Below are 13225 nucleotides of genomic sequence, written 5' to 3'. Positions count from 1 at the left end.
AACTGTTATGTTTATGTTTATATGCATTTTCATGTTTTAATAAATGGTTTGAGATTTTCTAACATCCTGCTCTTGAGCCCTTTATCATCTTTGATCTCCTTATGCTCCCTCATTGAGATCAATGTCTATGTATGATACCACATGGAACTAAGAAGCTTCATATTTAATATTCCTTACTTTAGAAATATTTGATTAGATGTGGTACAAGTGAACTTTCAATTTATCGAAGGAAGTAATTTTTTGTTTTAGAAGTTGGGTCCTTGAGCTGGTAGGTTCTGCCATGGATGAAAAGAGAAATAAGTTGGAAATGGAGAAGAAGCAAAACTATACTCAATAAGGCAATAAATGATGGTGCAAAGGATATGTGTAAGAGATTGTCATTAAAGGATATTTGTAGTATGACGATGTGTCTTGGTGAAGCACACATACCTTCATCGTTAGTGGCCTAACTGAATTTAAACTCTTAAGTGATCTACACCATTAACGATGTTGTCTATGTGATCACCATTGGTACATGATTGTGCCGGTCACCTATAAAACTATTGTATCAAAGGTCAAATAACATAAAAATAAACTATGGACCATAGAGTTATAGTATTTTATACCCATGTGTTGGCAATCCAAATATGATGATCCACACAACATATGTTCACTTATCATAATTTATTTAATGATTTAGGCATTGTTAAATCCTAATGGAGAGATGTCAAAATTCTCAAAATACCAATGTTTTTAGAAAAAAGAGAAGAAAAAAAAAATTGCAAGGATTTATGCTTTGGTAAGGATTTAATAGATTTTGCAAAAATACCCACGCTTGAATCTTTGAAAGATCAATACACTAAATTGAGAGTTTTTTAAATTTAGAAAGGTAATTTCAAAAGCTGCGACAATTGAAATGGATCAAGTGAAGGTTCCCCTAATCTTTACTAAATTTATCCAAACTTTGTTGTCCAATTATGTAGTGATCTTCTTCATTCAAAGGAATTAATAATTTTCCAAATTTCATAAGTTGGTGGGTATATGCCATATGTGCATCTCTGCTATTTTATTTACAAATTTAATCTTTGACACCATGATACAACACTTATGCCACACATTTAATTGAGTTTACTATTAAGGGCTAATATGGTTTAATAACTCCAGTTTACCCAAAATGGCAAGCATTCTTCATAACATTATCAACTTTAATTTTGGTAAATTTGTCAAATTCAAGGAAACTAGACCAAATAAAATTCTTATGTCCACCAAAATAAGGAAAAAAAAAAAAAAACCCCAAAGCAACAAAGGCCTAAACTTTAAATTTGATCAGCGATTTTATAGCTATTTATTATTTTCCTACGCAATACTTCAAGCAGAATAGATAAGGGGAGAGAAAGTGGCAATAGAGCTGAATAAGAAAAGATTGTTGTAAGTGAGACCTATAAAGATAACCTATCCACATAATTGCTAACCGGAAAAGAACACGTTAAGCTTATAAACACATTCATCTCCTGCTTTTTGCCCGACATGGGATAATGTCTATTTCTTTTTCTATGCAATACCTAAGGGGAATGAGCAAAGAGAGAGAAAGCGGCCATTGTCCCACATCGGCCAAAGTGCGGGAGATGAATGTGTTTATAAGTTTCACGAGTCCTCTTCCTGCCAGCTAGGATAAAGTACTTTTGTAGGTCCCATTTATAACCATCATTTCTTATTTAGCAATGAATCGAATTCTCGTCTTTCCTCGGTTCCTCCCATTGTGCGGACGCATAAAAGAAGAGAAAAAAAAATCACTAAAAATGGAGAAGATTAGAAGCATCATTTTTTCGTTCTCATATTTTATTTTGTTGCATTTAATATGAGAATTTAATTGCATTTAATAGTGTACATAGTATCATGCCAAATAGAGATTTTAAATAATATATTAACATGTTTACTATATATATATATAAATTATAAAATTTAATATAGATTATTAAAATAGAGAGGATTCCTATACAAGTGAAGTCCCATAGAATAAACAATTCTGTTAATGGCTAGATATATTCCACTATAACAAGAAAGATGTATTCCACTAATATGGTCTCATGTCGTTAAAGCCGATTATTTAATCTGGCAATATTATAATTTACTTTTGTGTCATTTCTAATCAATGATTTGTTCATAAATGATTCATAAAATGGGCATTGTTTGTGAACAATATTTCTTGTTTCAAAAAAAAAAAAAAAACATTAATAAATAATTTTAAACACAAAATACTTAAAATTATTTTCACTTTTAATTTTTGTTTTTTGAAATTGCATGGAGATTTGATTTGACCCTAATGAGTCATCATCAATCATCAGCATTGTAAGCATCAGACACAGAAGGCACCACGTTTGTTTTGCTTTCCGGGCTTTTATTATGAAACAAATCAATCTGTTTGTGGAATCCCCACAGCTTCTTTACACACTCACCTGTCACCAGTCACCACGCGTACTTATTACGCCTATAGCCAAAAACCAACCGTACACAACGCCAACGGCCGTGTTCCACTTCCTTGTTTGCCTTGCGGCTTGAACTTTGAAGATCTGAGCCAAAGATAGAGAGAGAGAGAGAGAGACAAGGAGGGGGAGAGAGGGTTTAGGGTTTTTTCTTTCTTTCGATTGTGGGGGCCACATGGCGTCCACGTCACAGTCCCTTCGCTTCTCCGCTGGCGCAGCAGCAGCCGCAGCCGCAGCCGCCGGGGCTGGGGGCGGCAGCTTCGACGCGCTCAACCGAATCCTCGCTGACCTCTGCGCCCGTGGCAACCCCAAGGTACCGAATTTTCTCTCGCCACTTTCCGTTTGGTTGCCCAGAAAAATTGAATCAGAAGAAGGGGAAAATTCCAAGTGGTTTTTAATAGGCTTTAAAGCTTTTTCACTCACTTTCTGAAAATGAGCATGTGGATGAAGGCAATTTCGAAACATTTCCCTGACTATCAGTTTGATTGTTGAGAAGGTGAAGGAAATGAAGGGAAAGTGAATGTTTTGAGCTTCGTGTTATTTGGGTTACTCAGTTAATGGTAGAATTACCTTTCTTGAGCTCAGCTCAGGTTGAGGCAATTGATAATTTTCTCTTGGTTTTCTTTTGTTTTGGAACTCTTTTCATATATCATATTTTTCTCCCACTCTCTAAAGTTAAGGCCTTTTCCTTTTGAACATTCTAACAGCTAGAAGGAAGTTCTGAGCTTTTTTTTTATTTTTATCTATTTATTTATTTATTTATTTTTATGTTTTATCGTCAATAGAAAGCTTTGGGCACTTTGCAATGCTTTATCTTGAATTCTTTTTACGTATCTTGTGAGAATTTGGTTTATGTGCTTAATTTATAGCTTGTTTACCATTTTAGTATCACTTGGTGTGTTTGCTTGATTTACTGGAGAATTACACTTTGTTATTTGTAGGAGGGAGCTCCATTAGCTTTAAGGAAACATTTGGAGGAAGAAGCTCGTGATCTTAGCGGAGAAGCTTTTTCTCGCTTTATGGATCAGTTGTATGATCGAATTTCTACTCTCTTAGAAAGTAATGACCCTGCTGAAAATTTGGGAGCTTTAAGAGCTATTGATGAGTTGATAGATGTGGCACTTGGTGAGAATGCCTCCAAGGTTTCGAAGTTTTCTAGTTACATGAGGACTGTGTTCGAGGTAAAGCGGGAAACTGATATTTTGGAACTTGCTAGTAGAGTCCTGGGCCATCTAGCCAGGGCTGGTGGAGCAATGACTGCCGATGAAGTTGAACGCCAGGTTTATTGCGTATTCTTCAGTTGGTACTTTGTAATGTGGTTGTTTGGGAGCACTTAACTGTGTGATATGTTTTGTTTTCTTAGGTAAAAATTGCTCTGGATTGGCTTCGTGGGGATAGAGTAGAGTATCGCCGATTTGCTGCTGTCTTAATCTTGAAAGTAAGTGCGACATTTGTTCCTTTGAGCTCAGTTATTGGCTAGCATAAGACTATGAGCTAGATGGAAGATTTATTTTATCTTTTTTCTTGAGAAAAAAATAAATTGATTTTTTGAGTCATGAGATTGGTCATTACAATTAGGTGATATATTTTTTTTCCTCTTAATTGAGTGATTAGAAGACCATCCCATATCATATGAGGAAATTTTAGTCTTTTTGCTATAGATTTCTGATGATAATTAATAAATTGCATAATAAAAGCAAAAATAAAAAATAAATATCTATATTAACATACAGGATGTATGTATACAGGAGAAATAAGAAAAAGGGGGCCATAGCAGTAGTATACAGGATGTATGTTTACAAGAGAAATACCCAAAAATAAAAATTAATATCTAAAAATCAAAAGATCAAGGAACTCCAACATGTTCGAAAATGAGAAAGAATTTAGTAGACTGTAGTTGCCGTCCAATCATAAAGAGAGCTTAAAAAGAAAAGTTCCAGCCTCATCACTGACAACTTGCACCCTTCAAAAGCATATGCTTTCCCTACAAAGACAGCACATTATATACTAAGGGATTGTACAAGGAATTCCAATACTACAATGTTCTCGAAATATCCTTTCTAACATACATGCCTAGGGTTCAACCACTGTTCTTGGCATGACCCACCTAACCCTGAACAAACAAAGCACAAGAATCCACACTTCCATAGTGATGTCATTGTGAAGAAATAGATGATCTACTGTATACTTCATGTGTACTAGAGTTGCGCTCCTCGGTGCTTTTCTAATGATATTGAATTACTTATAAAAAAAGAAAAGAAATAGATGGTCTATTGTCTCCCTGCGATTTACAAATGCATCACCAATCTGCTATGATTATTCCAAGCTTTCTCAAGTTTTTTCGTGGTTGGAATCTTCCATAATGCCTTTGTCCAATCAAAAATGCTACAGCTTTTGATTTCAATATACTCCTCCAAGGAAAAGAACTAGCATCCGCAGACCTTAAAGCCTTATAGTAGTTTTAAACCTCAAAGCCGTGGCTTCTATTAGGAGTCCAAATCCTTTTTTTCTCATGCTCATGAGATAACCATTGTAGGATATAGCTTAAATGAAGCAAACCCAGGATTCATACTCCTGGTCTTGCACTGCTGTAAGAAAGCTTGGTTTTGATGAAAATTACCATTTGATCGGCCCATTTGCTGCTATGGAAATCCTTGTTTAGATTGTATTAAGTTTCCTCTTACTGAGAGTATGCTTGATATTTGCTTTTCATTGTAGGAAATGGCTGAAAATGCTTCAACAGTGTTCAATGTTCATGTATCTGAGTTTGTTGATGCTATCTGGGTTGCTCTAAGGGATCCAAATGTGGCTGTTCGAGAGAAAGCTGTGGAGGCTTTGCGCGCTTGCCTTAAAGTTATTGAAAAGCGTGAGACACGTTGGCGTGTGCAGTGGTTAGTCCATAGTTTCTGAGAATATGTGGTGACTTTTGTGTTTTTCTTTTTCTTTCCTTTCCTCTTTTTTTTTTTTTTTTTTTTTTGGGGGGGGGGAGTGTTAAGAATTCATTTGAGTCATTTTTTTGGGTTATGTCTACAGTCCTTGCACATGGGGATTCTTTATGGTCCATTTAAGATTTTGGTTTGATTATTAACACATACTCTTGTGATAAGCCTATGCTGTTTAGTTTATGAGAAACGCTACACATACCTGACGTGGTAGTGAAAATCACCATTAGATGCTACAGGTACTTTCATTTGTTTTTTCATCCAATGGTGACTTTCATTGCCACTAGGGAGTGCCCTTGGGAGTGAACACTTGAGAATATGTGTAGCACTCCTCTTAGTTTGTTGCTGTAGAATGAGCCTCTAACCCATCCTATCGAGATGTGATCCTGAAGACTTTTTGATCATATTAAAGGGGCTAATGCCATTAATCAAAGGGCCTTGGCATATTGTGTTGTTATTTATGTTTCTCTCTCGCTTTCTCACTCTCTCTCTCTCTCTCTCTCTCTCTCTCTCTCTCTCACACACACACACACACACACACACACTCACACTCATGTACAAACATTTGTTTTTATGTATAAACGGATTTTGTTGTATATATTTAGTAGTTTAATGGGGTTTCAAAATATTTTAAATTTCTGTGATCTTTCTGAAATGTTTCAAAAGCATTTCTGTCTTTGGACTGACACAAACAATATACTGAAACAAAACAGTGTTCCTTGAATAAAGCAGAACTTTACTAGACTTTAAGTTGCCCTGCACATTGTTGCTTCTTTTTATTCTCTCTTATGCTTTCTGGTACATGGCCATGAGTGTTGGCACACAAATTGAGTCTATTTGTTTTCCCCTGCTTCTGATGCCTATTTAGACATTGCATTATGTTTTTCCTTGTCTTTGTCAGGTATTATCGTATGTTTGAGGCTACACAAAATGGATTGGGTAAAAATGCTCCTGTTCACAGTATACATGGTTCTTTACTTGCAGTTGGGGAGCTTTTGAGGTTGGTGGACATGATTGAATTTGCACTTTTTGATGGATAGTATGATTTTCTAGCTTTTGTAGATTAGAATTTGGAGACGCGCATCAATTCTCTTGTTGTTCAATTATTTTAAATGCTTTAATAATCTTTACTATTATGCTTACGCATTTTGTATGAATCTATAAGCTGGATGGCTTAGAATGCGGAAGTCTTTGCATGTGTTTCATGTGAGCAACTGTTGTAGTGTTACTAGTGAACCTCATCTATTTAGTAGAGGTAATTATGGTATGTAAAAGGACAAAGTCCAATGTGTACTTGTGGTAGCAAAGTGGAACTCTTTCCCATTACAGTAAGACTTAGATCAATTGGTGTGTGTCCTTCTTTTGAGAAAACTTTTCACTTCTGTATCTTACAAGATAGAATTAATTTTGGTTCTGATTATGGAATTTTTGTCGGGATGTGGTTATTTTGAAGAATTTTGAACCACAAATCTGTTCAAGAACTTAGTTTGTTGGTTTTGGCATGAGCTCCGGTGCCTATCAATTCTGTGTTATCATGAAAGCTCATAACCATGATCCCAACACACGGAAAGTCGTCTAATTGGTTATGCTCAAGCTTGAGGAATAGGACTAGGTGCGGATAATTGAAAATTGTTTTTCCCCTTCCCTCAAGTAGCTATTCTTCTCTAATCTTTTTTCCCCCCTTAATAGTGTTACAATTTTTTTGACCATTTGGTTTTTGGTAATTTGGGTTTTACAACTGATGCACCAAGTGAATGCTTTGCCCGTAGTTTCTTCCTTTTTAGTGGTTATTTTGTAACTTTTACATGCGGCACTTTGCTTTTAGGTTTTCTAATTCTTGTAGGGGAGGGCCTTTTGATGTTCATCTACATCCAAAGCGAAGCGGGTCCATTAGTCCACTTCGTTAGACCCACTAGGCAGCATAAGCCTAGTCTTTTGCTTTATGTCTATGTTATGACATGTATTATTATTTCTGTAGTGTCTTAAAAGGTCATGCAGTCACCATGTGACTTTTAATGAGTTTGGAGTTCTAGGATTAATTTGTTATTAGTGTAATTGAGGTGGGTGACGGTTCCAGGATTAGTTTTTTGGCGATGTGCGGTGTAGGAAGTAGATCCTTAAGGTAGCTTTTCGAGGGTGATACAATATTGCTCGCTTTAACGATGCTTCTGTGGTAGATTATTTACAATTTTCTAGTGACTCTCAATAGTGGAATGTTAATTATATCAGAGCGGCGGATGACTTGGAGGTAGATCTCTTCACATTGTTCTTCAATTTGTTGTATTCACGTTTAAGTCTGATTCATCGTTACTGTTGAAGAATGGGGTTGTCAAGGGCCTGGACAGTGGAGTCTAAGGATTTTATGATGATGGTAAAGGATGGAGATACGGTGTTGAAACTACAAGAGCGATGCAGGGGTAAGACGCGTTGGATACGGCTGGAATGGAGAGATGCGGTTTGGCTAGCGAACATCTTTAATGAGCTGAAGGTGGTGGAGGATTCAAGGGTCTTTAGGAATGAATCTAGTTGTAGTTTCCCACGTGCCATAGCTCAGAAATGCTTCAATAGGCATGGGAGTTTTCTGGTTTTAGAGGAGTATGACGGTAGAGATAGGAGAGGTAGAGTTATGGTGCCAGAGGGCAGGCATAGGAAGGGTTGGGATCAGCTTCAGTCGGAACTGTGCATTGCTATTGATTTTGTTCAACCTTTTGTTGGGGACGCAAGGAAGGCAGCGACAGGGAAACAAAGAAGAAGCTTTTCAGAGGTATTGCTCTCGTCATCGAAACAGGTAGAGGAGCCGTTTGGGTCCTTTGCTGAACCGATTGCAAGAGTTCCTAAATGGCTGTTAGGAGCTGGGACTAGTAATTCGTTTGGGAAATCCTTGCTTGCTGATTGCCATGTTAAAGCTGGTCATGAAGTTCAGGAGGCTGTTCTGGCAAAGGGTCTGGCGATTAGGTACGAGGTGAATAGTTGTGCCAGCTGTGAGGGGTACAGCAGAAGAAATCTTCAAGTTACGAGGAGCAAATCTGCGAAGACCATACTTCAGGATCGTCTGGGCAGGGTTGCGTGTGCAGGGGAGAAGGAAAAGCTGAAGAGATCACTGTTGAAGATACAGGAGGACATCAGGATTTGTCTCGAAGGATTTGACGCACACTGCTCTTGTAGTTGTGGGTGTGGATCCTTTGGGCCTAAAACTCAGGTGGCCCAAGACCAGTCAAGTGGTCAGACTAAAAATCAGGCCATGGCCCAACCCAATCCTACGGCTGGCCAGATAAAGGAGAAGGCCTTTGTTGTGGGAGCTGGACCCAACAAGGCTCTGAGTTATTTTAGAAGGAAGGTTGCGGGTAAGAAGGGGGATTTGGGTGTGCCTGAGTCCAACAAAGGACTTCATCCTTTCTCGAATTACACGAGCCCAGGGGTGCCGGTCCTTTCTGTGTCGCCGGCAGAGGCACTGATGAAGGTACTGCCGTCAGTGGAGGGGTCGACGAAGGAGATTGCGGCAATGGATAGTGCTATGGACGCCGATAACGCTACGGTGCTCACCACGACGATCGGTCTTGTAGCTCAAGCCTTGGCGTCGACGTGGGTGTGCGACCCAGCCCCGGGTATTCTGGGTAAGGAGCCGGCGACTCTTCCGGCAGGTGTTCGAAGTGAGTTTCTGGCCAGTTCTGTCCTGTCGACTCCCTATGGGTCTGCTGCCGGTGTTCGTGCGATATTGGGTAAGGAGCCGGTGACTTTTCCGGCAGGTGTTCGAAGGGAGATCTGTTCTGTCCTGTCGACACCCTCTGGGTCTGCTGCCGGTGCTCGTGCGATATTGGGTAAGGAGCTGGCGACTTTTCCAGCAGGTGCTCGTAGGGAGTTTCCGACCTGTTCCATCCTGTCGACATCCTCTGGGTTTACTGCCGGTGCTCCTGCGATATTGAAGAAGTCAACAATGATGGGGCAGCCAGAAGTTTTGAAGGTAGGGGGGAAATTCGACAAGGGGGAGGGTGGTGGCTCAGGCCATCTGATTAGTGTCAAGCTGGGCAAGTTGGGGGAGGGGCATAGTGCTGGACAGTTGCAGCTCGATTTGCAGGGGGAGATCCCACCGGCTTTGGAGAAGTGGGATTTGCCAGGCTCGGATGATTCTTTGAGGAGGAAGGGGGCTGTGGTCAGTGTTTGTGATGAGAGTTTATGCTTTTTGGGTGAAGTCAGGTCAAGAGTTCAGGATTGCAGTTCGCAGGGTGAGTCGTTCGCTCCTGATTCCTTAGCTTTGGTATCAGTTGAAGATCAGGAGCCTCTTACGGTGGAGTTTGTAACTCATTTTAGCAAGCTCGTGGGTGTCTCTTGTGATGGAGAAGCTGGGAAATTGGCAGAGACTTTTGGGTTTATAATGGCTGATAATGAGATCATTGATGAGGATGTGGGAGATGTGGGAGATGCGGGAGAGGCCATGGAAGCACATACGGGAAAAAAAGGTAAGAGAGAGCTCAACAACCTTATTTCCTCTGTTAATTATGAGGTGCACAGTGGAAGCTCTTTGAGGGATAGTAAAATGGGGAGGGCTGTTCGGACTTTTTAATGAAGCCGAAGATCCTTTCTTGGAATGTGAGGGGTTTGAATGTAAGGGATAAAAGGATGAGGGTCAGAAATCTTCTTAGAAATTGGAAGGTGGACATAGTGTGTTTTCAAGAAACGAAGGTGGATTTCGTCACCAACAATTTTGTGAGGAGTTTGTGGGGGTGTCCTTATGTAGAATGGTGTCATGTTCCTTCTAGAGGGGCTTCGGGCGGCATCTTGGTGATGTGGGATAGAAGAGTAGTTACGAAGGTTGAGGTTGCTTTGGGCAGATTTGTGGCGGCATGCTCTTTCAGAAACGTTGATGATGGGTTCATGTGGGCCTTTGCGGGGGTTTATGGTCCCAACAAAGACAACATCAGGTGTCTCCTTTGGGAGGAGTTGGTGGGTCTTATGAGTTGGTGGGATTTGCCTTGGTGTATAGGTGGGGATTTCAATGCTACTCTGTTTCCTAGTGAAAGGTCGGGGGGGGTATATTCTCGATCCGCAATGAGAGATTTTGCAGATTTCATTTCAGAGCAAGGTCTTATGGATTTCCCGTTAGTCGGGGGGGTATCTACTTGGTCCAATAACCACTCCTGGTCAAGGCTAGATCGCTTCCTAGTCTCTCCGGAATGGGAAGCTCGTTACCCAAGTATGCGTCAAAAGAGATTGCTTCGGGTATGTTCGGACCACGCACCCATTATTCTTGATTGTAGTTGCTTCTTGGGAGGTAAGAGACCCTTCAAGTTTGAGAATATGTGGCTTAAAGTGGAGGGTTTTGTGGACAAAGTAAGGAGCTGGTGGGAGTCTTACATTTTCCATGGCACTCCGAGTTTTATTCTGGCTAAGAAGTTGCAAGCTCTTAAGGGGGACATTAAGAGTTGGAATGACCAGGAATTTGGCAATGTGGGAGGGCGCATTAAGGCGTGCATGGAAGATATAAAGGCTCTTGATAGGGTGGAGGAAGAGAGAGGGTTATCGGAGGATGAAATTGAGAGGAAGAGGTTGTTAGCCAGAGATTTGGAGGCTCTTCTCTTACAGGAGGAGATTAGTTGGAGGCAAAAATCTAGAATTCGTTGGTTGAAAGAGGGAGATAAATGTACGAAATTTTTCCACCAGATTGCTAATGCAAACAGAAGACATAATGCTATTGAGTCTCTGTCTGTGGGGGGCTCCACAACTTCAGATCAAGGGGTCATTAGCAATCACATTACCAACTTTTATGAGTCCCTTTTCTCTGAGAGTCTCAGCTGGAGACCGAGGCTAGATGATCTTGATTTTGATATGTTGAATGTTGGAGAGGCCTCTAGGTTGGAAGCTCCTTTCGAGGAAAGGGAGGTGTGGGAGGTGGTGAAAGGTATGGATAGGGACAAGGCGTCGGGCCCGGATGGCTTTTCTATGGCGTTTTTCCAGGATTGCTGGGGGGCGATTAAGGAGGATATCATGGCGGTTTTTGCGGAGTTCCATGAGCGAGGAAAATTTGAAAAAAGCCTCAATGCTACGTTTATCTCTCTTATTCCGAAGACCAATGGAGCTTCCGATATTAAGGATTTTCGTCCGATTAGCCTTGTGGGAGGGACATACAAGATTGTTGCAAAGGTCTTAGCCAACAGAATGAAGGAAGTGATGGATAGGGTCATCTCTAAGCCGTAGAATCCCTTTGTTAAAGGTAGGCAAATTTTAGACTCAGTTCTTATTGCCAATGAATGCTTGGACAGCCGAATCAGATCAGGGGAACCTGGCTTGTTGTGCAAATTGGATATGGAAAAGGCTTATGATCATATGAATTGGAAGTTTCTTCTTTATGTTTTAAGAAGATGCGGTTTTGGAGAGAAATGGTGTTCGTGGATTGAACATTGCATTTCGACTGTGCGTTTCTCGATTTTGATCAATGGATCCTCTTCCGGTTTCTTCGATAGCTCGCGGGGCGTGAGGCAAGGAGACCCTCTTTCTCCTTTCTTGTTTGTTCTAGTCATGGAGGCGTTTAGCAGGATGATCAATGCCTCGATAAACAGGGGTCTCATCTCGGGTTTTTCTGTGGGAAGAAGAGAGTCGGATCGGGTTATTGTCTCTCACCTTCTTTTTGCAGATGACACTTTGGTTTTTTGTGGAGCAGATCCTAATCAAGTTAGAAACATTGGTGCATTACTCATTTGCTTTGAAGCTGTTTCAGGGTTAAAGGTGAATCTGGCTAAATTTGTCTTGGTCCCTGTTGGTAGTATGAACAATACGGGCACTTTGGCAGGCATCCTTGGTTGCGGATCAACTTCTATGCCTTTGAAGTATTTGGGTCTCCCGTTGGGGGCCCCGCTTATGGTTAAGGCCAGTTGGGAGGACATGTTGGAGAAGTATGCTAGAAGGCTGGCCCCATGGAAACAGCTATATCTGTCTAAAGGGGGGAGGGTTACTCTCATTAAGAGCACCTTATCCAATCTTCCCACTTATTTTTTGTCTCTATTTCCTATCCCTACATCTGTGGCGAAACGTATGGAAAAAATTCAACGTGATTTCTTATGGGGTGGGATTAATGATGAGTTTAAGTTCCATCTGATTAGTTGGAGCAAGGTATGTTCTCCGATCTCAGAGGGAGGCTTAGGGATTCGGAATTTGCGTTTGATGAACAAAGCTTTGTTGGGGAAATGGTTGTGGAGATTTGCTCATGAGAAAGAGGCTTGGTGGAGGAAGATTCTAGTGGCAAAGTACGGTGCGGTTTGGGGTGGTTGGCGATCCAGGGATCCTAGTGGTTCGCACGGGGTGGGGTTATGGAAGTACATTAGCAAGGGGTGGAGGTCGTTTCATTGCCACATTAGATTGGATCCTGGGTTTGGGTCCAATATCAGGTTTTGGGAGGATATCTGGTGCGGTGAGAGGTCTCTCAAGGATGCTTTTCCTGGACTTTTCAATATTGCCACCAATAAGGATGCGTCTATTGCGGATAATAGGGAGCGTTTAAATGGCTCTGTGCAATGGAATATTTCCTTCATTCGCAGGGTTCATGATTGGGAAGTCGAGGTATTGGCCTCTTTTTATTCTCTCTTGTATTCGCACTTGATGCGTGGAGTAGGGGAGGATATGATGTGGTGGAACGCTTCAAGAAAAGGAAAATTTGAGGTCAGATCTTATTTCAGAATCCTTGCTTCCAAAGATCCTTCCCCCTTCCCTTGGAAGAGCATATGGCGTACCAAGGTTCCTTTGAGAGTGGCTTTTTTTGCTTGGACGGCTGTGCTTGGGAAGACTCTAACCCTGGATAATGTTCGGAAGAGAGGTATTGTGGTGATCAAC

The 13225-nt window shown here is 40.8% G+C and overlaps 1 protein-coding gene across 1 annotated transcript in view; it reads left to right on the top strand.

Annotated features, from left to right (window-relative positions):
* The first annotated feature begins 2422 nt into the window (after nucleotides 1-2422).
* The window catches only part of LOC132178802 (serine/threonine-protein kinase TOR), an 88489-nt gene continuing 77686 nt past the window's right edge, over nucleotides 2423-13225 (top strand). Inside the window, exons 1-5 of the mRNA XM_059591355.1 lie at nucleotides 2423-2775; nucleotides 3404-3742; nucleotides 3826-3900; nucleotides 5181-5353; nucleotides 6306-6404. Of these exons, the coding sequence (XP_059447338.1) occupies nucleotides 2638-2775; nucleotides 3404-3742; nucleotides 3826-3900; nucleotides 5181-5353; nucleotides 6306-6404 (824 nt within the window). The 5' untranslated portion in view covers nucleotides 2423-2637. The remainder of the gene's footprint in view (nucleotides 2776-3403; nucleotides 3743-3825; nucleotides 3901-5180; nucleotides 5354-6305; nucleotides 6405-13225) is intronic.

Source organism: Corylus avellana, chromosome ca4 (genome assembly GCF_901000735.1).
Source record: "Corylus avellana chromosome ca4, CavTom2PMs-1.0".
NCBI classification, from domain to species: Eukaryota; Viridiplantae; Streptophyta; class Magnoliopsida; order Fagales; family Betulaceae; genus Corylus; species Corylus avellana.
The sequence above is the reverse complement of the archived record's forward strand: the minus strand, read 5'-3'. Positions and strand labels throughout refer to the sequence as shown.